The following is a 27,463-nucleotide window of genomic DNA, read 5'->3' as shown; positions in this document are numbered from 1 at the left end:
TTGACGTTTCTCTCTCACATGGATGTTTTTCTCCCTCTCTAAAATCAATAAACAGCTTTTTAAAAAAAATTTAACTGTATACTTGGCTTGTAATTCTAAATATGAATTCCTTTGAACCAGCAATTTTACCTGCAGAAATTTACCCTACAGAAACCTAAAGAAACTAGAATATTCACCACTGTACTAATAATTATGAAAAACTGACTACCATGAAGGCCCACCCATACAATAGCATATTACTTGGTCATAAACCACCACCATATATATATTCTGATGTACAAAGATCTATATACACTATAAGCTGTTATGGGCTTAAGTTTTGCAGTTTTAGATGTTCTTTAGAGAATTAATTCCATACAAATAAAATAAGGGGCCACTGGAAACTTGGAATAGTATCAATGACACTTCCCAGTTTAGTTGAGGGCTACAAATTTGTGTTTAATCTGCAAAACCCTCTCATGTCATAGGCTGCTACCTGCTGAACTTGACAGAGAACATGCATGTCCCATCATAGGAACTAAAACCCTGGGTCTCACTACATCAAATGCATCAGTCCAACATACAGAATTAACAGCCATAATACTCTCCCCACTAAAACACCACACACTCCAGAAACATTTCAGTGGGGAGTCTGCAAGCTAGCCTTAGGTGGTAAGGTCATCTGAACTAATCAAATTTGTAACAGCTTTCAAAGGAGATCGGGGGTGGGAGTTGGGAGGTGGGCAAGCACTATAAACATCTGATCAGAACAATCTAACGAATCTTAAATTTTTAACTTTAATAAATAAGGCTTTTTCGGATCTTGTTTGGAGGAACCTTCCAAGTCACTCCATTCCAAGAGGAGAGAGTGTCTTTCTGAAGATGTCTAACCTCATCACTCGACACCTACTAATCAACCTAATAGACAAAGACACAGCTGTATGAAATATAATGCAATGAGATTAATTTACTAAGTCACTACACCTCTCAAAAAACCTAGGTAGTAATCATACCAAAAACTTAATAATTTGTTCATAACATTCTAAAATTAACTGTGCCGTCCCTGTCCCCAACTAATGACCCCATTTCCAACCATCTCTTGGCATATGCATCCTCACTGCACTGAGATGGTTCACCTCATGGTCAGATCTTGGCCATCCCCTACTGTACAGGAAAGCTAGCCAACTTTCACTGCTATAGGGAAACCAATAAGGCCCAAAGCCATAGTTATTCAAATTTAATGAGTTCCAATAGCCCTTAGGGGGAAAAATGTAGAAGGCTAGTTCTTTTTTAAAAGCCTGGACTTCATTTGATTACAACAAAGAGTTATTCAGGTGTGATAACCAAAAACAAAACTGCAGACAAGCCCCATAGTTTTTTGTTTTTTATAATTATTTATTCATCGAATGATTTACGGTGTGTACCACTACTCCAGTTGGATAAACCACATTGAAGAATTTGACTGTAGGACTTTAGGTTCAGCCAAATATTTTCCATTATTTTTGCTTTGTAAAATACCAGACATTATAATTAAGTTTTTAATGCTTCAGCCATGCTCAGAACAACTGCAGTTTAAGGATGACTTCAATCCACTCATGCCAAGTTAGGATGACAGGAACAGAAGTAATGAGCTATGAAGTCTAAAAGAATCAGAGACTATGAAGTCTAAAAGAATCAGAGAATCTACCTTATGATGAAAACAGGTTCTGTTCCCCAAAAGCAAAGTGGTAAGTTTTAAAATTCAGCCTACAATGTTCTCAAGAGACCGAAAAAAAAAATTTTTTTAAAGTACCACATGAATATGCAATCTTCCATGATTTGTTTTGCATCTAAAATGGTACAAAGAAAAGGTTCAAAAATCTAGCAGTCAGAACTAACTTTTCCTAAGAAATCATTTCCCTTTCTATCCTTAGGTCTCAGGGTTAATCTGCACTCAGGGGGCACAAGGGAGAAAGAACAATGGGATAGAAAAGGAAGAAGGGAATTACAAGTGATTAAATGCAATGGAAAAAATTAACAAATGCTAAAGTTTTCAAAAAGTTTAATGCAGCCAATAAGGCATATAAATTGTGTTCTGGCAGACAGTAACACCTGCGTTCTCTTACCAAAGAAAATGGCACATGTTTTACCAAAATTTGACAATTGAGAGTAAAGGGTACTGAGATTAAGCATCAGAGCACCACCTAAAACAAACCCCCCCCCCCAAAATTGCCACTCAACTTGGAAAGAGGAACTAGAACCAAGGTACAAAGGGGAGATTAAATATGTATTCCTCAATCTCAAAAAATCCTTTAGGAGGAGTTCTGGCCAATTGTGAGCAACACATCACACCACCAAACCCCAGTTCCAGAATCTAAATTTACGACAGAAAAACACAGGTAACTCCAACTGCATTTCTTACTACAGTCCAAAGTGCAGCTTGCAAGTATTCCTAATACAGAGGAGGCTTGTCCATTTCAGGTAAAATGATAGGTTGCTGTAATTCTTCCTGCTGTAATATTCAAATAAAAATGATCCACTTTTGCCAAAATTTAGAAATACCTCTCCTTTCATTCCTCTAGTATGAAATTGACTTTAAATAAAGGTTTTATATATGATTGCAGAACTCAGGTCACACATTTCTAACATTCTATTCACATCCCACCCAGTCCATGAATATTATGGCTAACTTAGCAAAGTTTCTTCACATAAAGGTATTATTAAATGGCTGGAGAAATTGCAAACTTTAACAAAGTGCTGTGAGTAAGTTACGGGAAAAATCCTTACATTAGATTTGCAATGGTCTTTTAAGGATAAAAATAGAAAGTAACTGATATTGGACTACAAATTTGCAAGGAAACATTTTTCACTGTCCTACTTGATATATATTATATAATATGATAGAATAAATTACAGTACCTGGCAGGCTGACATCAGTTCTTCATCTAAAAGACTATCATTCAGTTGAAGGTATTAAAAATGAAGATGAAACATGCTCTAAAACATAGTAGCTACAAGAGGTCTTATATTTACCCAAAAGAGAAATATAGTGGGAATTTTTATTTAGGTCTACCTAACATCTAGAGAACCTCCATGCGATTCCATCTTTTCCAGAATGAGAATCCAAACAGCACTTTTTAAGAGAGGGACTGGAGAGTTGGGTTTTGCTTTTTAAGTTGTAATCACATTACAAGCAGATAAAAGACCTTTTCTTACCTGCCACCCACTCCAATGGAAACTGCACAAAGTAGGGCACTCATGAGAAATGTAAAGCGTAACAGAAAGACTGGAATACCTACCCACCCATCATCCATCTCCCTCTCATGAATACCAAACCAAAGAGGAAGCCCTCTCTCAAAGTTCATGACCTCTCTACTTTAGGCCACCTTGAGTATAGTCTACATGTTTACATTTACCTTAAGTATAGTACCCTGCATGGGAAGCAGTACTTGTCTTAAAACTGGAGTTTAAGCCTACAGGGTTAATCTGGGGGCAATTTAATATTATTGCTACTTTTAGAGCACTAACACACACGAAGTGAATCCAATAAAGTTCTTTGTATTGATTCAATATTAAGTATTAATTGCATGACCATCATAGCACCTCTTTACATCACACAATCACCAGAATTTGCAACTGCTGTGAAAACTAAAAACAGAGCACAGTTCGATAATTAGAAGTTGCACACTGTTACTATATAGAAACCAGGTGCATGATACAGTGCTGCTGTGCAAAAAATGGAAGCCTGCAGATTTGACGAGGAAGCCAAATCGTGGTTTTAGACAATTTTAGGAACCTGGCAATACTGTTGAAGCAAAATACTCAACACAGCAGGAAATTTTTTTAAAAAAGCATTCTATAACCAAATAAACATCTGGTATTTCCTTTCCCTTTGAGAATAAATACAGTTAAGGTCACTTTTAGCCTTGGAACGGATATATGTTTGCCTATGATGATCTTGCTAACGACTACACAATATCTGATGTCCTCTGCTAGGATTATAGTTTTAAGAAAGCCATAGTTACAAGAGGCATCTACTGTAAATACCTAGAACTTCCATTTATGGCAACCACTATAGAATTCACTTGTCTTAAACAGTGAACAAGGGAAGATGGCCTCATGTTTCCTTTGCAATAATAGTATATGTTGAGGATCAAGTGGCTTTCAAGCAGCATGGTGGGTGTGAAAATGTTTTCAGTTTAGATCATTCTGTTGCGTTTATGGGTTGGTGAGTCTGTAATGACATCGCCACACTGGGCTGAGGTACGCTTTCTAGTTCCACCATTGTCCAAGTGGAGTGCCATTTCTTCTGATATGAAAGTGTTCAAATCGACATCATGGAGTCCATTTCTCCTTCGACTAGCATTCGATCCACTGCTTACATGTGTAGGAGAGCCTGGGGTACTCGAACGCACGCTTATACTAGCCATTGCACCACTAAGACCTAGGAAGAAGAAAAAAGGTTTTAGAGTTGCTCAATTATTCAACCCTTTTGAAAGCAATCCACTTTACTTTCAATGTTCATAGTGTCAAAGGATGTCTATTTTCTTTGTAAGGGGTCCCCAGGGAGCAGGTAAGCTTTATTTTGGAAAGAGGAATTGTCTGGCTTTGGTATATGAGATGCTTTATGGGTAATACTACCAATTTTTATAATATTGGGCAAACTCCGTGCTAGGTATACAGATCGTTAAATACTCCCATCTACTTCTTGGCTAGGTACATATGAAATTCACAGCTGAAGATAGAAGGTGCCTATTTTAAACAATTTTGGTTATCAAAAGTCACCATTCTGACAGAGCCTCTGGTGTGTCTGTGGGTGTAGGTGAGTGTGGATGTGTGCTCACATGAACACAGAGGAGCAGGCAATCATTTCCAAGCCTGAGTGGGCTTGTTCCAATACCCCCTCTAGATAAGGCGACTTCATAATTTACCATGCAAAACAGTACACTATCAAACCCCCTAAAAGGGCCACTACTATAAATTTTGCTGCGATATCAAGTACAAGATGAGTCTGACCTACACAAATTGGGCTGCCTGATCACCCAAGGTCTAGACTCTATTTAGGAGATATGCCCCCGTTAGAACAGTCTAACTCATTATCATCTATAATCTTTTAGAGAAGAGAGGGCAAGAGTGGCATAAAAAATCCTGCTCTTTTGCTTGCACAGTAAGTTACTAAATCCAGAATAGACCCAGCATTCATGGCTGAACACTCCTTACACTCTTGAACAGTTAAGGAAGCCAGTGTGTCCCCACTCCTAAATGTCCAGGATAAACCTGTAAAAGGAATGAGTGAGGCAAGGAAACATAAACCATAGCACTGAATTTAAAAACCTAACATCACTAACCGTGGACTTTCCTTCTCATGAATTTCCCCTTACACTCTTCTAGCCTTACACAGGAATTTTGCTATTGCTTGATTAACTTTATATAACATGATCTAGTATAATCAGTGTTCCCAAAGAATAGGATTTAAAATAAGCTTAGAGGTTGGTTTCATAAACCTGTTCTAATTTTATGCTTTGTAAATATGATTTCAATGTGAACATTAAGTTGAAAAAAAATTCTGCTTCCTACCATTCCAAATCTATTCAATTCCCTTTGACATTGTTCTCACCCTACAAATACTCTGACCATTCTCAAACCCACAGCCTCAACCCATTTGCTGGTCATGTTCTGCAGCCCACACCACTCTTCTCAACTGCCCTAACCAACCTGTCCCCTCACTGCTCTCCCTATAGAAAATGCATCCACCCTTCCCATTGATGGCCAGAGGAAAGCTGACTATGTCCCTTTTAAGCTCTAAATGCCTAAGGCTAGTATCTATTAAAAAAATAAAATACAAACACTAATATTGGAGTACTTCCTCTTTCCGGCACATTAAGAACTTTTCAATGTCATCCTCAAAATAACCCTATGACATCTGCATTACCTCCATTTTGTACACAAAAAATCAAGATTAAGTAAGCCACCCAAGGTCACGTAGCTAGTAAGAGCGAGCTGGGACCCAAACTCAAGCCAATTATAGCCCCTCTTAAAGTCTAAATTATTTTTAATGAAAGTGACTTTAGGGTCTAGGGCCTGGCATGTCTTAGGCCCCATTTCTTTGAATAGTTACTGTCCCTTCCTGCCTTCTTCACTCTCCCCGTAAGACTGAATCCTAACTACCTGTGTATCAGATAATTTCCAGTTCCTTAAAATGGCTGGGTCTGCACCTCCCTTCTAACATCTGCTCCCCACTGATTCCTCCAGCACCTCCTCTCCTGAGTCCTTCTATCCTGGTTTTCCTACCTCTCCTGTTTAGTCTCTTGCTGGCTCCTCTTCCCTCCTGCTTCAGACTCTCCACTCCTTGCTTTGTGGCCTTTGCGGGTGTCTCTTCTGCCCAACAAGTTGGTATCACCCAGGCTAACCCCTTCGGTTACCCATCTTTTCCCAAATCAGTGCCACAAAAGCAGATATTTCTCCTGAGCTCAAAGTCCTATCCTTTTTCTAACTGCCCAGATATCTCAAACAACATTCTCATAAAGAACTTCACTCCTTCTTCCCTGGGCTAAACAAGTTTATTAAAAATGAATAAAAGGGAGAGGAGCACCTTGGGCTCATTTTTCTGTAACAGCACAGTACAATCATTAGACTCTTCCTCAACAATCATCTCTACCTAATGAATTTAACACAGTATCTGGCACATAGCATTCACTGGATTCTGAAAAAATAATGTTTCCAAGTCCTATTCAGTATTTTGAAACCCAATGAAGTACAAAACTATTTATTTACCTAACACCAGAAAATAAACTCAGGTAGCTCCCTTCACTTAAAGCTTTACCATCAAGTTAATGCAGTTTATTCCCAAATTGCCAGCAATTTTTTAAGCTCTTCACCAAGTCTGTAAACTCAAGAGAGCTGTGCCTTTCTTTCTAATCTTAAAGCTCACGACATACTAAAAGGTGTCCACATACTCTAAACAATAACCTTTTCATACTTGTTTCATAATGCAGGTTTCATAATTTGGACCTTCAGCAAAAACTGGGCTACTTCAGCAATTAAACTCAGGATGCCTGTTGTTATTTGAAACCACAAAAAAAAGGAGAGAAAATATACCTCATGAAACCCCACCCCAATGCCCTTTGTAAGGCAGAAGGTTCCAAGGCAGTAAGTTTTAACACCTAATGACAAACACCCAAGACTCATAAGTCACTCCATCAAAAGTGAACAGGCATACCAACTGCCATGCTCCATTAAAAAGATGAGAATAAACATCAATTTGAATTTGAAAATTCCCCAGTAACTTCTGTAAAATCACAATCTTTTTTTGTTGGATATATGACATGGGGTTTAGTTTGACAGCACAAGGTGCAACATTTCCTACTTATTATCTACTCTGAACAGTGAGGTTTCTTTTCAAAGTTTAACTATTTAATCTTCCACAAAAAGACTTTTCAGGTGTAAAAAAAAAAATTAAGATTAACAACCAAAAATATGTGTATTTTAAACAGCCCAAATTTTATTTAATAAACCAATGACAGCTACTAGAAGATGCTTTAGGAAACCTTACTAAGCCACATGAACAATCAGGCCTATACAAGTACAGAGAATCTAAACATGCTTCAGAACTAAAAATGAAGTTGTATAGCCCATGGGCATACAACTTAATTTCTACCAGAAACACACTTTTTCAAAAGGGCTATGGGAATATCAATTGACAAAAGCAATAGAACAAGTAGTATGATTAGACAGAAAAGTCTCAATTTCTTAATACAAGATAAATTTTATCAGTTTTAAAGTTTCTGCATCCATTTTAAATGATTAGTGAAGGAATGAGGAAAAAAAGATCAGGAGAATGTAATCATACTTTGGATGAAAAGAAAACTCCCACTGGAGCTAAAACAAAGTTACAAGTCCAGGTTATAAGAATCTAGGTTACAGGGTAAATTGTTAAAAGTAGCACAAAACTATTACTCTCATACCAAGTTCATGCTTAGTACAGTAAGAAAATCCTGTTTTAAAAATATGTGATTCCAGCTTACCAACACATAATCATGTCACATATAGGCAGAGAAAGAGCAAATGTAGAACCAATCCACCTCCTTCCTCCTCCACACAGCAGCCCCTGGCCTGGAAGCCACACAGTCTACACTCTACTTGCTTTCCACCTCTGCACCCCACTCCACCCACCACCCCACCCCCAACCCCCCAGACTTATGAGAACAGAGGGCTATCTCTTGAGAAGGCAGATTGTTAGTACTGTTGATCCCATCAGCACAGGTTCAGGACCCCCTGCAGGTCTGCTCCACCAGTTTTCTCATCTCCAGTAGAAAGGGGGAATTTGACACCCACACAACTTGAACCAAGTGATTAACATCCTGCCTGAACCCTAAGAAACTGGTATACTTGAATTTGAAATGAATTGCACTATTCAAATGGATAGCCCTCCCTTTTCACCAAGTTGTGTTCTGAAGTTTTAATCAAGAAGCACTTGTGTGTAAATGTGGTGTTTTAAATGCACCAGGGGGAGGTTCAATCATTGAAAAAGAAATTCTACTAGGAAGATTTCCGTTCAGTTGAAGTAGATACCACTCCCCACCCCAATCTGTAAATTGTCATACTGAACTTTTATTGAAGCAAAGCACACTAAATCAAACCAATTACAAAGATACATATGTCAAACCAAGAAAACATTTTCAGTTATGCTCACAGCCCAAAATGCTTTCAATTTTTCAAAGACAGTTTTAATGCCATGGGGAAAATGCTCACGTTAAAATGAAAAAGGCAAGATACAGTATCATATAATGCAGCATGATCTCCACTATAAAATAACTTTAATATTTATACATTTGAAAAAAAAAAAAAAAGTCTGGAAGAAAATCACCAAACATTGAACTGCAGTTATCTTTGTATAGTTGGATAAGAGGATACTAAATTTTTACTTTTAGGAAGTTTTCAAATTTTCCAAGAAATTAATACTTATAAATCAGAAAACTAGTAAAAAAATTTTCAACTCAAATGTTAAACTCTATCATAACTATCAATGGATTTTTAAATAAGTACCAGGTGAGTAAACTGGCTTTGAGGCATGGCTATACTACATGGACTCCTGTATCACTTCAATGGAAAAAAAAAAAAAAAAAAGTCCAACAACGTTTTATTTCAAGTTCAAAACAATTTTGTGTCACTGATGCTTAAAGCTTTAGTTAAGTCCTACATCCCCCAGAAAGTTCAGCAGCTGACATTCAACCTCAAAATTTTTTCATCAAAAATTTTAATGTTATTTTAAATTGCCTTAATTGTTCTTGTTCTCAGAAACTAGTATGAACAAAGGGCATAATTCAGAAATTCCTGCCTTCAGAGAACTTTTGTTTCAAGAATATCCTTTGAAATAATCAAATTCAATCAATTAAGAAATGAGACTGCTTTGGTGCATTAATCTCTTAGATCTTAATATCCAAGTAAGTTTTTAAAACATTTTACTGTTAAATAACTCTTGATAGTTCGGTTACTCAGGAAGATGCAGACCACAACATTCCAACATTTCAAGAATCTACTTGTTCCACACACTGGGCTAAGGTGTGTGGGCAAAAAGAGAAAGATTTTAGAAGGTGGATAGAAAGAAATGCCCCACAGGTCAGTTCCAATTAGTCCTCAGCAACAGAAAATTCAAAGGAGTTTCTTTTATAACATACCATCAGTTTAAGAACAATTAACCAATTTTTTTGTGTGTTAAATTGTCAAAATTTGTGTCTAAATATTTAGCTTTATAAATGGAAGGAATGAAGACAGTGAAAGGGCAGAGACAAAGAACCAAACACAACTACTTAAATTTCTTCTTAAATGTACTAGGACTTCAACTGTCTAAGAAATTTTACCAGGAAGATTTGTTCTCACCAAAATGTATTACCTTCTAGTATCACTCTAGAGCACATAGGCCAAAGAATAACAAAATGACAAAATAACAAGAGCTGCAAAAAACCTGTGCTCAAAGGAGAAAGAAAATCCTATTGTGACTCATGCTGCCAAGAATCAGTTCTCCATAAATTCTAAGGGAAGGAGGTTATCAGATGTATGTGTTGAGTATGACAAATTAGGAATTTGCCTTACATTTTTTTCTAAGTAAATGCTCTGTCTGACCTTATACCCTTGAAGTTGATTTCAAATGATTACATTTTTATTATAAGGCTCTACACCCAGTGTCTCCAGATCCTAAAAGTTGTCAAGCAACCTAATATTTAAGAGGATAAGGATCTCTACACAGCCCAGAGAAAGACTTTGCTAGGCCAAAAAAAAAAGGGGGGGGCAGAAATGGAGCCTATTAATTTCTAAGGCAATGGCACTGTCCCTCAATCCGATTGCCTGGGTTTATAAAACTTCAAACTGTCTAATGTAATTCTATTAGGTTAAAAACTCCCTTGACACTATTTGATTCACCTTTGTTTTTTATTTTTAAGGTAGCCTCTGCCCCCCCCTTTTTAAGATTTTATTTATTTAGAGAGAGGGAAAGGAAGGGAGAAATAGGAGGACAGAAACATCAATGTGTGGTTGCCTCTCTTGCACCCCCTACTGGGGACCTGGCTTGCAACACAGGCATGTGCCCAGACTGAGAATCCACCCAGGATCCTTTGGTTCAAAGGCCAGCATTCAATCACTGAGCCACACCAGCCAGAGCTGACTCACCTTTCTATCACCTGCTTGTACCACTAGTCTCTAACAGAGTGCTTAGTGTTTACTGTGTTCAGTAAATGTCGGAAAACAGGAAAGGCTACAGAATGATAATACAGACTTTATTTTTTAATGACTACACCTTCAGCAGAAGGATTTTAGTTGCAGAAGTCAGGGTTTATAACACTACATCCATTAAAAATGTTTAAAAAAGAGTGTTCAAACAAAAAACAAGGCTTTAGACTTCACTCAGCAGGTGTTTTAACTGAAAATTTTCTTTAATAAAACAAATTTTCTTTTTAAAGTTCTCCACTGTCACAGTAAAGGCTAGACTACTTATGTTTGCCTAAGTCCCTTTTGGAACTCACACTGGCAAATGCAGTTGCCCGCTGTCTTTTTAAACTTGTTTTAACAATGAAACTTAAAATTAAGCAAGGTGACACCCTAAAACCAAACGTCAGCAACAGCAATAGTTCCCACGAGACACCAGACCCTACATGCTAGAGGCCTTTGAGTTTGAACTAATGAATTTTACAGAGGCTCAATCCAGACCCAGGAGGGTTAGTTCCTAGCACAGCAGTCAAGTATGTTGTCAAAATGACTTTTGGAACTAAAACAGACTGATTATTCTGGAACTGTTTGAACCAGGGCCAGAAACCTACAAAGACCACACCTATGAAATGATCTGAGTAAGAGCAAGGCTTTCAGAAAATTTATCAAATGAGTAAAGTGTGACTTTGGCATCCTGCTTCTTCCATCCAGGTCTCTATCTTCCCCGAAGGATGGCATGTCCCATTCTTACTCTGAACCCTCTCACCTAAATCTCCATGACAACAAACAGAACTCAGAATGAAGACACCAGATTTCAAACTAAGTCTTTTCCAGACACAGCAGCACTTATTTGGGCAACTAAGAATCTCTCTCCATACAACAGAACACCAGCCTCACTGGTTTTTATCAACGTGAAACAAGCTCAAGATCTGAGGAAGTAAAATAAGTAGTCAACCGTAATTTTAAGTTAACCCTCTCCCTCTCTGGAGTGATTTCCACAATGTTAAAAAGCCACCCTTACCAAAAAAGGAGGGGAAAAGTATCCTCAAAGGCCACTGTAGCTCCAGGTCTCTTTTGTATCCAGGGGCAAAGAGAATACTCATAGGACTTAGAACCAACCCTAAGAATAGATACTTTGGGTAGTTTCTCACTTACTATACCACCTTATATACAAAGTGTAAACCTTTCACAGAGGAGGGACTGCCTTGGCAAGGCCAACCATATTGCCTAAGGTCATACGAGGAAAGTAGCCTATATACAAAGCTTAAATACTCTTCCTACTAAAGTTAAGACAGAAATACAGCAGACCACAAGACATTCATTTTCAAGCCCTACTTATCCACATTCCCTTATGGGGAGAACACTAGAAAGATACAAAACTCATGTATTTCCTGACAAAGAAAAATAAGCCTGGAGACCTATACCATCCCACCCCCCAGCCCTACCAATGGAAGGTGGTAGAGAAACCACAAATGTACAAATATAAGAGATACAGTGGTTAACAGCATGCATCTAGGGGCCAGACAAATCTGGAATATCTATTCTACTATTTACTGATCTCTTCCATTTTAGCAAAATAAGCCTTTCTTCATTGATAAAATGGCAACAACCTAAGGTAAGTTTGAGGATTAAAGTAGACCCTCCTTGGTGCCGACACCAAGTAAACACTAAAATTATTCTTATTGTGAATCATCCTCAGGCCCCACTCCAAGTCTCAGTTGTTCTCATTTATGTTTACTCTGTAGCATTCCTAAGGCACACCCATTACAGTGTACCCTTATAGTAGTCATCTAGAGATCTGTATCCTCAACTCTTTCTAAAGGTTCTCTGCCCAAACTGTGTGCATCCAGTCACTTAACAGACCACTGAACCAGTGTTAAGCTCAGAATAATCTACACCAGGTTCATTAAAGACAGAATCTGTAAGACAAGGCCTCTGCCCTAATGTAGCCCTAGCCATAGAAACAATTCGAATTGGAAAAGGATTGAGAAAATGGAAAAAAACAAAGGAAATCTTCATCACAGAAGAGACTTTTAATCAATCTGAAAGAACAAACAGGCAGAGTGGAAAACCTTAGAAAAAGAGAACAGAGATAGACATTCAATAGATTAAACAGCATGGCTAAGATACATATGACCCAAGGTTGAGACCAAGTCATAAGGGCCTTGCAATGCCAAGCTGAGTTCTGACCTCACCCTAGAAGTCATAGGGGCAACAAAGGTTATTTTTCAGTGAAGAGAAGAGATCAAAAAGACCACTCCAGTGGCCCCAGGAAATATGGACTGGCAAATGGGCCAACTCAGGGTTGGGAAACAAGAGCAGCAAGATTATTCCTAGAGCCCAGGACTGAACTCCTCCAGAGAGCCTTCTCTGAACACAAAGCCAGGCAGCACTATGAAATGTCCCTTCCTATACCCAGGATATCTTAAATATATAATGATCAAGACATTAAATTATTACCTAAGTATATGTTGGCCTCAACAAAAAAGCCTTCATTCATACATTCCCAGAGACTGCACAGAATCTACCATGTACATGTCTGCTATATGGTTAAGTGAGGAAAAAACATGTCCTTGCTGTAGTTGGGTCTAAATGGAAGAGTCCAGCTTGACATCTGTGTGAGATAAAGGCCTATGGGACACCCAGTAGAGAGTCCACCAGAGACAATGGGACCACATATATTTATATGATAGTCAGCACAGAGGTCTAAACTAGAAGTACAAATTTTGGAAATTAACACTGAGATGGCCTTTTAAGTGTTTTCAAGTTAGCCTAAGAAGAGAATAAAAAGAGAATCTCTACAAGAGAAGTATTAACTAAAAAAGGGATTATGAGAAAAGCAGAAAACCCCAAAAGGAGGTCCAGATGATTCTGGTCTGAATCTGTTTACATAAAAATGAGGTGACAGGTATCAATTCAGCGCTAAGTAAATTTTCAATGATGTTCTTAAGACAAGGACCAAAAGGGCAAGGATGGAAATCAATCTAGCATCTGCACGTTTCCCGGACTTCTGAGTTTAATATCCAGATAACCAGATCTCAGAAAGTGCCAAAATAACCAGATCCCATAGACAGAAAGTGCCGAAATAAAGCAATGGATTATATTCGTTAAGCCTCAATAACCCTTAATTGACATTTTTTATTGAAACTTTGATAACCATTAACTGATGTCCTTTTGATTGAAACTGTAAACTTAAAGAGTAAAGCTGATGAGGGTATTGATCGGAGAATCTTACTCATTATCACATCCTCATTGCCAACATGAAATACTGTACAAGTATCTTGTCATTTTTATCTCATACATAAAATAAAGGACGTATTTTAGGTATATAAGGGCGCATTTGGTGCAGGTGAGAATTTAGGAGCTGACAAAGAAAAAACTATAAAGGCAATTGTCCTCTCATAAAATGGACAGAACATGAAATGTGTGGGGAAGAATAAATCGATGTGACCTCCTACACTCATGTTTGCTTTTATTATGAACTCGAAAAGTCTGCCTCAATATACCAATTCTTTTCCTATATCCCCCCTTGCACTTCTAAACTTCATGAATTTAAACTCTTCCTCTAATGTACAACTCCAAGAACTTCATTTTGACCTCACATTTCACAATTTGGCTAAGCCAATTATATACCAAACCAAATTCTGACAAGTATGTGCCCTAAATTAAGATGTTTTGAAAAACATTTTAAAAGATCTGAACAATTTTCACTTCAATTTACTATTCAATAACACAGATCATGAGGACACCTGGTTACAAAGTTAGTCATTAAGCTGCATTACAATTTAGTTAACAATGCCCTACCATTAAAAATGACTCTAATTACTTTAAACACTCAAATCAAGCATTCCCAATACACTGATGTTCTCTAAAACCACTAGAACACAAAACTCAGTATAATTTATGTTTCTGTATACTCTTTCAAGGGGCCCTATTACTTCACCACAACACATGTAATTTTAACTACATGAATTTGGTGTATGAACCCTAGGAATAAGAGTACACAGAGTCTCCAACATATTCTGGTTTGGACACTACTTGGTAAATTTATTGAAGGGGAAGATTATTTTTCTACACAGCTTTGCAGTAAACTTATTTAAACCCTCACAATTTAAACAAATAAAATTATAGAGACACCCTTCCTAAAATTACATCATCATTGAAACGCCCAAAGTTCAGGCAAATATATAAATCAGAAGTTGAACAGATTCAATTTAGGAAAATATGAGAAGGTAGAGGATATAGTAGTTGTCCAGGAGAGGGGCTGGCTTGCCCTTTGTACAACTTCCCAGTTGGTTTAAGTAGGTTTACAGTTGTGAGTACATGAAACAGTTTATTCTTGTATTATTATTTACTGTATTATTTTCCACACGAACAACTGTAAACCTACTTTGCCCACCCAATGTATACAACTGCATTAAAATTTAAAACAAGAATGGCACTTGTTTTTTAAAACTATCTTCTAAAAGAACAACATAGCATAATACAGAAAAAGACACTTTAACAAGAGAAGTGTGGAATGAATCATAAATCCACTTGATAAAAGAAAAGCAGAATACTTAGGAAAACTACATAAAATATTACCATGCATTAAAATTAATCTGCAAAACTATGTGTACTTCCAGTAAATTTTCCAAACATAATGGTAAAAATGTGAAATTCTTTAATTCAACAGAACAGATCAATCTGTTATTTTGCCTGAGTTCCAAAAGTTCTGATGGCATTACTATTTCACTATATTAGAAAACAGCAAGCCATCTTAAATACTGCATCCATACATTATGGAGTTTCTTGCATTGTTTTTGTATTTTTAACTTACAAAGTCACAATTAGGAGGGAAGAAAACCAACGTGTTTTTAAACTCCATGTTCTGATTTAAGGTAAAGAATCAAGGTTTGCCAGAGAGAACAAGAATCTATATAAGCATTAAGGATGCAGGATATAGAAGCCCTTTCTGTATTTTTCCACTATTTTTACTACCAGGTTACTTGGCTTTAGATAACCTATACTATGGCCCAAATGTTAACTTTTAACAGGACTCATGACCTAACTCACTAATCACTGCTATATACTTAAGTCACTGGCACAATCCATGTTCTCACCTTGGCTTCGACCAAGTCTTACTATTTTGTTGTTTTATTTTTACAGCAGTATAAAATGGTGTCCTATAGAAGTATTTCTCCCAGTTCTATTTGAAAGTCTGTATTAGAGAATAAGCAACAACAGACTCATTGGCTACACACTCCAGGCTTCTCCAGTAATACTTACACCCCTCAGCCAAGAATGCCTTTTTATGGCAGGTCTGGCCAGGGAGGATGGTGACAGACCTGTTCTTTGACAGTCCTGACTATCAAAGCAAGGACCTAAAGGACAAAGGAAAGTCAATTCCATTGGTCCACTCCCACTGGGTCATCAACTCTCACCCTCTACAGGCACATGCAATAACTTAGGGTGTCAAAGGGAGTTCCCATGAGAGCTAGCCCAACAATTACCTGCCTGACATGCCTGTCACTCACCAGGCTCCTCCAGGCAATCATTAATGTGGTAGAAGTCTTAAAACACAAGAACTTCCTCTTTGACTCAGAAGAGTAATAGAACATGTACAATATGAGTAAAGCAATAAATTCTAATCAGTGCTGCAAAAGACTGTTGTTACTGTAAAATCAGTAAGCTCAAACTAACTTTCTTGAAAACATTTTTTTAGAATGGGCTAGCTAACATTCAAAAATTGTCCATATACGTTCTTAGCTTACATTCTATTTAAACATTTCTAGAGCAAATAGTTACTGGAATAGACAAAAAACAGACAATATATCTGGAACTAAACCTAAATGTGAAAATGGATCCACAGGCACACTCTTAACCATGTTCCAAAGAAATATGTTTAAACGGCTTTACCATGCAGAGCTATGGCTTCCCGGAAGGGTTGCAAATCAGTCTCTACAGATGAGCTAGTTTCCGTTGAAGTAGCTCGGTTAGGGGACACTACAGTCAGTCTTGGGGGAGCTCTAGAGTTTCGTGGTGGAGGAACTTTCCCACACAGAAAGCTGATCAAATCTTCTCTACGAATAGTTCTTCTGCGCTTTTTAACCCAAGCCAACACATCCTTATTGCGTCGCTGATAGCCAATCTGAATTCCAATATCAAAACTTCGCTGATGGGTATCCACGCTTTCTGTTAGGGGGAAAAAAAAAAAAAGAAAGAAAATGATACATGATGATCAGTAGAGCCATGCTGCATTTTCTTCTAAAGAAAATCATTTTACTAGGTAACCAATATGAGTATCATGAAGTATGGGGCTTTAAAAAGAAAAATCATACTTTTATTTATTGATTATTAGACAGAGAAGAAAGGGAGGGAGATAAACATCAACATGTGGTTGCCTCTCACATGCCCCCTCCTGAGGACCCAGCCCACAACCCAGGCATGTGCCCTGACTGGGAATCGAACCAGCGACCCTTTGGTTCACAGGCCAGAGCTTAATCCACTGAGCCACACCAGCCAGGGTAAGTATGAGGTTTTCTAAACCAATGAGTAATATATTAAACTGGATAGTATTTCATTTGAATTTCAAATGTTACACATGACATTTAATAAGAATTTAAATTCAGTTAACACATCACATAATCCTAGAGCTTCTGCCTTGTTCTTAAAAAAAAATTAAATAGATAAAGAGACCATGCTTAGCCAAATTTCCATTTTTAAAGTGCTATTCCCTTAAAAACCTTGCTATTAATAATCTAATTAAAATTAACTTGTTTAATAATGCTAACAATTGGTATGTTAAGTGTTTATTATTACTATGCATACTCAGCTTCACTGGAGAAAAAGTAATACAATCATCTTAAGAGCAGTACCACTGTCCCCTTATTGCATGTGAAGAAACAGGTATTGAACACTGATTAATAGCTTCACTAGAGCCACAAAATATATACAAGAGCTAGAGTTTTGCTTGAGTCTGTGATTCTTATCCACTAAAGCTATACTGCTCTCCTTCAGAAAACAGTGAATTCTCATGAATCCTAAATAGGAACATCGCACTATTCAACAGATGACGACTAAAGATTGCATTCCACTCAGGCCACGCTCACCAGCAGCATTCACCACGTTACTTTGGAAATGCACTTCTACTGAAATTCAGTTTAACCTTCATTGGGGGAACAAATTAAAGTAGCAAACATTTTAGAAATAAGGGAAATTTAATTTTGATTAACTTCTCAACAAAATGTAGCAACACAGTAGAAACAAAAAAAGCTTCACTTGTTTCCCTAGGTATATTTTCATTCTGCTTCCAGTTCCCAACAGTTTTCCATAACTCATAACCATTCCAACCCCAAAAAACCTGGCCTTAAAATTTCTGGCCTCCCAGTCTCCATGTAGATACTCCTCCATATAGACTGAACCCAAGTTTTCAGTAAAACAAATTCTGCCTTTAGTGGTTTTATACAGTTGAAATTTAAATCACTGCATTTTTTAAAGATTTTATTTCTTTTTAGACAGGAAGGGAGAGAAACATCTATTAGTTGCCTGCCTGTGCCACATGCCACAACTGTGGACTGAACCTGCAACCCAGATATGTGCCAATGGACATCAACAGGGGACCTTCCACTTTGACAGACATCACCCAATCAACTGAGCCACACTGATCAGAGCTGCAATTTATTTTTAGCTGAGCTGCTAAACCAGAAGAAAATCACCAGCATATCTGTAACAGAATTAAAGATAGTTCCTTTATTCCTGAACCTTTTGCAAAAGCTGTAATTCTTATGTAACAAAGAATCACCTATTACTTTTTCTCGCCTTGAATTTTTAAAAAATTCTTTGTCTGCTATAAAGGTAGGCTCTGAAAGGAGGAGCAATGATCAATGACAAGTTGTGTCCCAGAAAGAAAAACAAGAATCCAGATATCATTGGCTCCCAAGCTGTATAAATTTGTATTATTTAAAAATATGGCGGACGACAACACAAGCAGAACATTATTACAAGAGCTAGTCCTTAGCAGATGATCAGACCTTATTACTAAAAAAAAAAAAAAGAAAAATGGAAGTTGTCATTAGACGCACTCTTAAAAATATTAAACTCCATCACAATGTTAAAAAAGTAGGTTACTCTGATTTTATAGATATAATAAGCAGCTCAGGAATATAGTAATTTCTCCAGTATCTCACTACCAGAATAGTCAAGTTATGTGAATCAATGACTTCTGATTTCTCATTTCACATAAACAAAGGAAGCATGAATTCCATTTTAAAGATATACAGCATTAAGAGGACAATACAGCCCTTTTCCACCTCTCAGTCTTAAAGGCTTAGAATGAAGCTAGCCTGAGTGCATAGATAAACTCTAAGATGACTTTGTCAAGCTTTATAGCTAGACCTTAAGTGGTCTGAAGAACTGGGAACATTATAAAAGAAATCCAGTCATCAAGAAAACTAAGCCCATCCCGTGGGACGGACCATGGAAGGGAGGATAAAAGTTAAATGTATGAACCTAGAAGCAACCAGGTTTCTATAAACCAGCCCTACACCTTAAAAGAACTCTTGTTATCAAGCTCGTAACTGGAAAAGTTTCTGTTTCCAATAAGAATGACTAGTAAAATTTCATTATTCAAGAACCAAGTGGAGGTAGGCCCAGAACTGGAAATATACTATAAAGGGGGAAAAGTTGGAAGCATGAAAGGGATAGAAGAAACAAGCCTAAAGCAAACTCAGAAATGTACACCTGGCAAACCAGACAGCAAAAAGAGAAGCTAAACCTGATACAAACCTCCAGAGTTAAAGGTAAGAGGGTCCATATGGTAGTGATTTAAGGAAACTGACAATCCACAGAAGGAAGACCTTAACAAAATTTAGGTTTGTTCTTATTGAGGACACAAGAAGTTGCAAAAGTTAGATCCACCAGAGGCTGACGATTTAGCCACAGATTTGAACAAAGTTGGAAAACTCAGTATTCACTGGTTTAAATGAAAGACAGTTTCATAATTTTACATTGTATGCAACTCACAAATCATTTCACCTCAAAAATTCTGCACAAGTCTCAGTATCAGAACCAACCAAAGGCACACTAAAATTTAGGCATTTTGTAAACACTTTTACATTACTAGAAAGTACAGCAGAAAAGCAGATATAACACTTAAAGGTCTTCTGGTACATGCTTTTGCACTGCCTAGACATAACTTGGCTTTATACCATTAACAGCATATCCTGAAAGCCAAATGCAATTACTTTACCACCCAGATTAATTTGATCTGTTATGCCACTGAAGAGACAAATCTCATGTTTCATTTAAAATATATTCCTATTTTTGGGACTTTAACACTTTTAGAATACACCTGAACCCTAACAATGGACACACAAATCTAGAAGTGCAATACACAAAGAGTAGGGGACAGTCTTGGGCCCAACACTATCTTACTAAAACCAAAGTCACTGTGGAAAAAGGGCCATAAGCTTGAAGGCTAGGCAAACCCCAAATATCACAAAATATCAATCTAACCTTTAATAACACATTCATTTCCTCACTCAAGAAACAATGGCTCATGTCAGTCACCGCAGACATCCCGTGTTTTATATTTTTTGGAAGTGTTTTTATGTAAGTAGCTGAAATTTAATTCACAAGATTTTAGAAGTCTAATCATCCCACCACTGGCAGGGGGCACTTGGCAAATAATCATCACTTCTGAGGTCAAGACCAAATGCAAAATTTGGTCTTGATAAACAAAATTAGATTTCACTATCTATAGTTTTTCAGATACTCACAACCCCTGAATAAACCAGCCAGAGCAGATACCCAATTTCATAAACAAGGAACTGAAAATGAGACTCAAAGGGCCTTCCCCAAAGTTGGAATAAGTGGCAGAAATAGTTGGATAAGTGGAGAAGAAATACCTTCTGTAAAAGGTAGAAGTCAATTCCCAACAATAGAGAAGTCAATTCCCATTCTCTTAGAGGATCTACAAACCAGAAGAGCATACCACTATATCAAAGTAACACTTTTAAGGAATACTAATGACTACAAAATATTTGAACTTAAGAATTGAACCTGTACTAACCAACCAGTCTGCCATAGGGGGGAAAATATGTATATTTAAAATGTTTCATTAGAAACAAAGTTCAAAGTCATAACTAAAATAAAATGGCTTTCCAATTGTTTTGAGAAAATAACTATGTATTCCCTAATGAGGTAGTATCCACTAGGCACTAACTTCTAGCTACTTAGATATTTACTTAATCTTCACCTTCCACATAAAATACAAGAACCAAGAAAGAATCATTGCAGCCACAGGTGCCTGGCATCCAGTCTTCCTTCCTTTCCTAAAGATCCTCCAAGTTTTTATTTGGACAGCTCTGGGGGAAGCTTCTGTTGCACACTTGCTCAAGGGGTAGAAGAACATGTGGTTTAGTCCTAAAATTAATCTGCCCAACCCCAAACGATGACTATGATACTGGTTCTGAGTTATTATTATGTGACCCAACTCTGGCCAAGAAACTATAGAAGTCATTTGCTAGCAGCTTCTGGGAAAAAAGGCTTTCCCAGCTCTTCTAAATTTCCTTAAGTGATATGAGCTGCCAACATAATGAAATTAGCCTGAAGATAAAGCTCAAATAGGCACGTGTAAGCAGATTAAGGGTGGAGAGCTGTAGAGCCAGGGAGCCTGAGCCACTGAATTTAGTTAACCTCATCCTCACCTGCAAGTTAGAATCAATCCATGTCCATACCACTGAAGTGAGCCTAATTTTAATTTTCTGGTATTTGTAGCCAGAACATCCTTTTTACAGAGAAGTTACACATCGGAAAATGACTGTCTTCTATAAAAACTTCAGAGATAAAATCTTAAAACAGTAGCAGGAATAATTGAAGATACTACTGTTTCTTAGTTTAATACAATTTAATACAAGTTTAATACAATTTAAGACAGGGTTTCTAATCCTGATCCATATTAAGGCATCTTATACAGTCTCAAAGTTCTAATAGTTTTTTGCAGCAAAGGGAGTCATAAACAAACCCCAGACATTTTAAGGAGCTGAAATCCCAATAGGTGTCTCTCTGTCTCACTCACCACCTGGCCCACAAATTTTCTGTATGTTCAGTTTACTTTCAGCTTATGTAAAGGTCCAAAATGGCCCAATGAAATGAGACAACATTATTACAAACAGAATTTGGCACCAAGATATCTCAAAAATAAGGACTTAAATGCATCGTACTATTTTTTGCATGTGAAGATTTTATTTACATCTGACCCTTTTAGGGAAAAATGAGGAAGGAAAGTACATACCAAAGCTTATCCCAACATAAGAAAAAAAGTGTAGACTAAAAAACTAGAATTATGTTTCTTTACTTTTCAGTACTGCCCACAGACATAGACCTGTGGAAAATAAAACTTGACCACCAACAGTCAACCCTAACACCTGAATACTCAATATATGCCAGCACTAAAATAAAAGCTTGTAATGAATTATGGATACTAACCCCCACTCATAGTTAAGAAAATAGAGGAGGACAGTGGTGGGAATAAAAAAAAATCTTGCTCCATTACCTGTCTCCAGGACCTTAAAGCTGTGTTGTAGTTACAATCTAAATTCTAGCCAGCAGTAGACTCCATAAGGATGTTGGCTTTCTGTAAGCACTACTGGAATACAAATGTGCCCTGGGGCAAATGCTGATCACTGAGACCAAAACATCTTTAATACAAACCTCTAACAAACAATACCAAAAGAAAGCTCTCAATATATGATAGAACTTAGCATGCAACTGAAAGTTTCAAAAGCAGTTTTAAAATGTAGAGGGACAAACAAATGAAGCATGTCATTAAAAAAAAAAGCATGTAAAAGAAAAACATTAACAAGGTGAGAGAAGCAATAATTTTAAAAATGGCTCTACAGGGTAGGATCAAACACTGGCTCACAGGAGCTGAAGAGCTAGGGCACCAGCACCCACCTCAGCCTGACCCTGTGAGGCTCCCTAGGGGTGGCCTTGTCCTAGAGGACAACCAGTCCAACCTCTGTACTGAGCAAGTAGCCCCAAGCAGGAGGAATTTGAACTAGATAAGGAGAATGTTATTTTCCTAATGAAGAATCAAGAAACAGAGACTGGAAACCTGTCACCCAAGGAAATGTGGCAGGTGGGTGGGTGGTAGATTTAAGAAGCAACACAGGCTTGGCCAAGTATTTCCCAGGTAAGCATCAACCTGGGCTGGATTAAAACGACCTCAGTAACTTTTCACTCCCTTCTTTAGTTGCAAACATCAAAAAATGTACTCGACTAAGCAAGGGAGACACAACCTGACTAAACACATAGAAACAAGAACCAGCAATCAAGATTTTTCTTTCCCTTTCCAAAAAAGATGTCAAAATCTAGCTCTACTTTGTGAGGTACAAAGAACCACTCACTCCATTTTATTGAGTTCTGTCCGCACTAAGGGGACATCCCAACGTACTGTCCTCCAAATCCTTCCAGCTACATTCCTACCCAACCAACTGAATGTTCAATTTTTCAGAAGGCCACAGGCAACCAAAAGAGGTCCTTCTAAGCTTGTACCCCAATTCTAACCTTCCAATGTGCTCATTTTAGAGATTATTAAGAGGTTGGTGAATGTGCCAAGCTGTCCCCAGGCTGCAAAATGAGCCATTTTTAGCTTGCTATGTTAAATGCTTAATTATGCAAAATACAGGAGCACTGCCCACTTAAAGGGATTCTCCCAAGTATTCCCACTGTAAACTACATTTAAATATTAATCAGAACTGTGAACATTCTGATTGAAATTTATCACCACATAATGCTGCATACACTTGTGACACTGCCTTGCCACTTTTATTGGTTCTATTTAAGATATTCAATTATTCCTGTAGTTGAATTGTGTTCTCTGAAGACAGCACCATGAAAAGGAGGAAGAATTTAACTGCAGAGTACTATGGATACTCTCCCCAAATCAAGTATAGAAAAAAAAATAATGTTGCTACACTACCAAATTCCACAAAGCACAACTTACCTTTTCTACCAGGTAACAATACTTCTAACAACAACAACCAAAAAAATACAAAATAAGAGTAGTTCAATCTAACAATCCAGCATTTGCAATAATGCAAGAACCTCATGTGATGTTTAAAAAAAAAACCAAAAAAAAACGGAATGTCTCACCTCACATTTCCCGAACAACGAAAACTAGTGAATTATAGGCAGCATTTTCAAACCAAGTAATCAAATTTAAGATTTCAAAGTTCAGTTTCTGAGCCCATCTTCTTATACAAAGAATTAGCACTACAGAAATCTGCCAGCTTTAGTCCTAAATGAGTAACAATCCTACAGACAACACCACCAAAAACTGACCCAAAAAGCCACAGCACATTCCTATTTTTGTATGACCTAGGCAAAGAGTCTGGCACATAAAAGACACTAAAAATGTGTTGCCTTCCCCTTTAAGCAAACAGCAAGTACAAGCAAATGAATAATCCATGGCACCCACCATACAACAGAATGCTACTCAGCAAAAGAAAAAAAAAAAGGCACTGAGCTATTTATTAATGCACACATTATGAACTAAATGGATCACTTTTAGAAACATGGGAAGGTGAAAGAAGCCAGACACAAAAAGCTACATACTATAAAATTCTATTTATGGAATTATGAAAATGAGAAAACATATACACAACAATCATATCAGTAACTGGTAAGGGTAGCGTGGGAAGATATGGTTTATTTCTTAACAGCAGGTGTCTGTCAAACTCAAGCCCCCATCTTAAAAGGGCAATTTTACTGCATGTAAGTTATACTCCAAGATATTTTGAGTTTATTACACTCAAATCTGATTAAAAAAAGAGTTCTATGTTTCATTTCAAAATTCCCTGTCTGGATGAAACCAAGAGCCGTTTCAAAGAATGCTCAAGACCCTCAAAAGCCCTGATGGATGATAAAGCAAACTACTCAGGAGTCAAAATTTAAGAAACTCTGCCACAGAAAATCAAAGCTAACCACTGGGACACCATTTAATTATGTTTCCCTTTTCTTGGTAAGCCTGGACCATTAGTTCCTCATTCCTTAAAATTCACATTCTACTCACCAGTTTCGGTTTATGTATGAAATTACTGTCCCCCCAAAATGCAAATTCTAACCAAGAGATTTCACAGTAAGGATATTTTTCTTATAGAATGCTATCATCAATTGCACATTCTTACACAAAGACTCTAAGAATCCAGTCACTCCACAGCCTATTTTAATAATTTTGAAATGTACTAAATTCCATTCCTGTTAGCAGCATCTTCTAGAAGTTTGAAACATTTGACTTTGTATTTACTAAGATTAACAAATTCACATCCTTTTTCCACAGAAACCTTGCCCTCTCAAAATAAAACCAAAATTTCCAAATCTTCCAAATCAGTACTGAACAAAATCTCAACCCATTGTCATTAAGCACAATGGGCAAGAAATGTTTCCTTAACACATTTTCATGTCATCTTAGAGGGGAGAAATTAACTCCAGAAAGGCACTACCATAAAACGCAACTCTGTAATTCACGTTTAGATCACAGAATTCCTGCCAACAACGTGCAAGCAGATATAAGGTAGTTTTTAGGACAAATACTTGAAGTCAATAGGGAAGAGCAGCACATTAACGCGGGCACAGATTACTCCAATTAGCTACTTTTCAACGCACTTAAATGCTCTGAACTATCATATGCTCGAAAGTGTCTCTCTAGAGATTCTTTTCCACAAAGTGAAAAAGTCTTACAAGTGCTTACAAGTCTTCCCGCCCCCCTACCTCGCTATACACAAAATCATAAACACTCTTCCCTTGGGTGCCTTTTCCAATAAGAACCTCCTCTTACCCAGTTCAGTTCAGGGTTTCTAGACCTCTGGCACTATCGACATTTGGGGTGTGGAGGTAAAATAACCATCTTGTGCGGTACAACATAAGCAGAGCCCCTTCTCAGTAATGACATTCAAAAACGCCCCCTAGACATTGCCAAATGTACCCGGAGGGTTGAGAGGGATCAAAATCGTCCCCAGCTGAAAATCACTGGTCTAGCTAGCTAGACCTCCACCGGAGTTTCCAAGTTGTAAATGTTCAGAATTAATAGTTGGGATTCAGAAACAGAAAACACTCCAGCAACCTAGGTCCAGGTAAAGGTGACCAATACAACTGGAACGCCGGACTTAAACCCTGACGCAGGGTGCCCTTCCCCTTAATCGGCAATGCAGCAAGGTTATCTTTACCTTTGTAGAGGTTGGTGACGGCGGTGGCTGCGTTTTGGAAAGGGACCCAGAGAGAAAGTCCTGGCTGCTGACACACACGGTCTGAAACAGTGGTAGAAAAAAATTTTATTTACGCGTCAATCACTTCAGAACGCCATATTAGGTTTCGCCATTTTGTTCAAGGGTTTCGGGATCCCACAATGACTAGGAAGAAGGCAAGAAAGGGATTGCGGCGGGGTGGAAGGGGCTGCAGCTGGGGGAAGGGTCTGCCGCCGGGCTCGGAGGCGCACAGCGAAATAGAGCTGCGGCACAGGGAGGTGGCCCCTCTCAGTCCCCGCCCCAAGGCCGGCTTCAGGCACAATAGGGACGGCCCTGCAGCTTCCCTTCGCCATTTTGTGACTAGGGGCTCCTCCCCTGCCCTCTCCGGCCTGGGGGCGTCCGGCACAGCAGGGCCTTAGGAGCGAACGGACTCCTACGGGCCGGCCCCCCAAAGACGACATCCCCCGGGCCAACCCCTCCCTAGAGGCCCGACTTGCCGCGCCGCCATCTTGTGAGGAGGGGGCGGCGGGGCGGCGGCCGAGGCCGGGCAAGCGGCCCCGGGGCTCTCGGCCGAGGGTCAGGCCCCAGGCGGCGGCGGCAAGATGGCGGCGGCGGCCCTCACCTTTGTAGAGCTGGGCCACGGCGGTGGCCGAATTCTGGAAAAGGTGCCACAGCTTCTGCTGCTTGTGCTCGGGCTGCGCCGCGGCCGCCGCCTCCTCCTGCAGCTCCGGGGGTAGCTGCTCGTCCTGCTCGGCCTCGGCCAAGCACTGCCGCTCCCACTTGGAGAACCAGTGCTCGGGCCCGTGCTCCTGGATCTCCGCCTCGCCCTCTTCCTTCCGCTCCTCCATCCTCCGCGGCCTCCCGCGGCCTCGCCGCCGCCGCCGCGTCCTCCTCAGGCTAGTCTCCCGCGGGAGCGTCGTCGTCGAGCGGCCTGGCGGCGGGGCCCAGCGGCCAGCGGCGCTCCTCGCGGCTGCCCAGGCCTCCTGCTGCCCGACTGCCTGCGAGCCCCGCCCCGCAGCCCCACGCAGCCCGGGACGACCCCCGCCCCGGGCCTCCCCACCCCTGAGCCCCGCCTAAGTTCGCTGCGGGCCGGAGGACCGCGGCAGCCTCTAGCCTCTAAGATCTGAGCCGGTCTACCGCCGCCCCATGGCGCAGCGGCCCTCCCCGCCTAGGGCCACCGCCACCGCCGACTACCGAGCCCGCCCCACAGCCCTGGCAGCGCCACCGAGCCCACACCGAAGACTGAAAAACGTCGCCGCCGCTGCCGTCGACGCCTCTGCGGCTGCTGGTCCCCGCCCTCCCCCGCCCACATGCTGACTGAGGAAGCACCGCCCACTCAGGCCGGTTCTCCCGTCTGATTGGGGAGCTTCTGGTCCAAAATATCTCATTGGTCCTATCTGACCGGTTCCGCGTACCGGCGTCTGAATGGTGCGCGGTAATTGGTTCCTAGGCCTGTCTGCTTGACGTAACCAATGGGCGGGGGGCTGAAGGGAGTGAATGTCAGGAAGGATGAAGTCGTAGAAAAAGGGGGAGGGGCTGACAGTGGTTGCAGCCAGCCAACCAACCCCTCCTCCCCA

At 39.2% G+C, this 27,463-nt stretch overlaps 1 protein-coding gene across 1 annotated transcript; it reads right to left on the bottom strand.

Moving 5' to 3' along the window:
• Positions 1-1,353: 1,353 nt before the first annotated feature.
• Positions 1,354-27,161, bottom strand: CUNH16orf72 (chromosome unknown C16orf72 homolog). The gene is made up of 4 exons (XM_045833740.1): positions 26,509-27,161; positions 25,869-25,949; positions 16,558-16,833; positions 1,354-4,402 (listed from the first exon to the last, which is right to left on the bottom strand). The coding sequence occupies exons 1-4, from the start codon at positions 26,732-26,734 to the stop codon at positions 4,158-4,160; spliced, it is 828 nt and encodes a 275-aa protein (XP_045689696.1). The 5' UTR covers positions 26,735-27,161; the 3' UTR covers positions 1,354-4,157.
• Positions 27,162-27,463: the final 302 nt, after the last annotated feature.

This window comes from Phyllostomus hastatus, unplaced genomic scaffold (assembly GCF_019186645.2).
Source record: "Phyllostomus hastatus isolate PE091 unplaced genomic scaffold, TTU_PhHast_1.1 phas_contig_173, whole genome shotgun sequence".
Taxonomy (NCBI): domain Eukaryota; kingdom Metazoa; phylum Chordata; class Mammalia; order Chiroptera; family Phyllostomidae; genus Phyllostomus; species Phyllostomus hastatus.
Note: the sequence above shows the minus strand (reverse complement) of the source record. Positions and strands in the feature narration are given on the sequence as shown.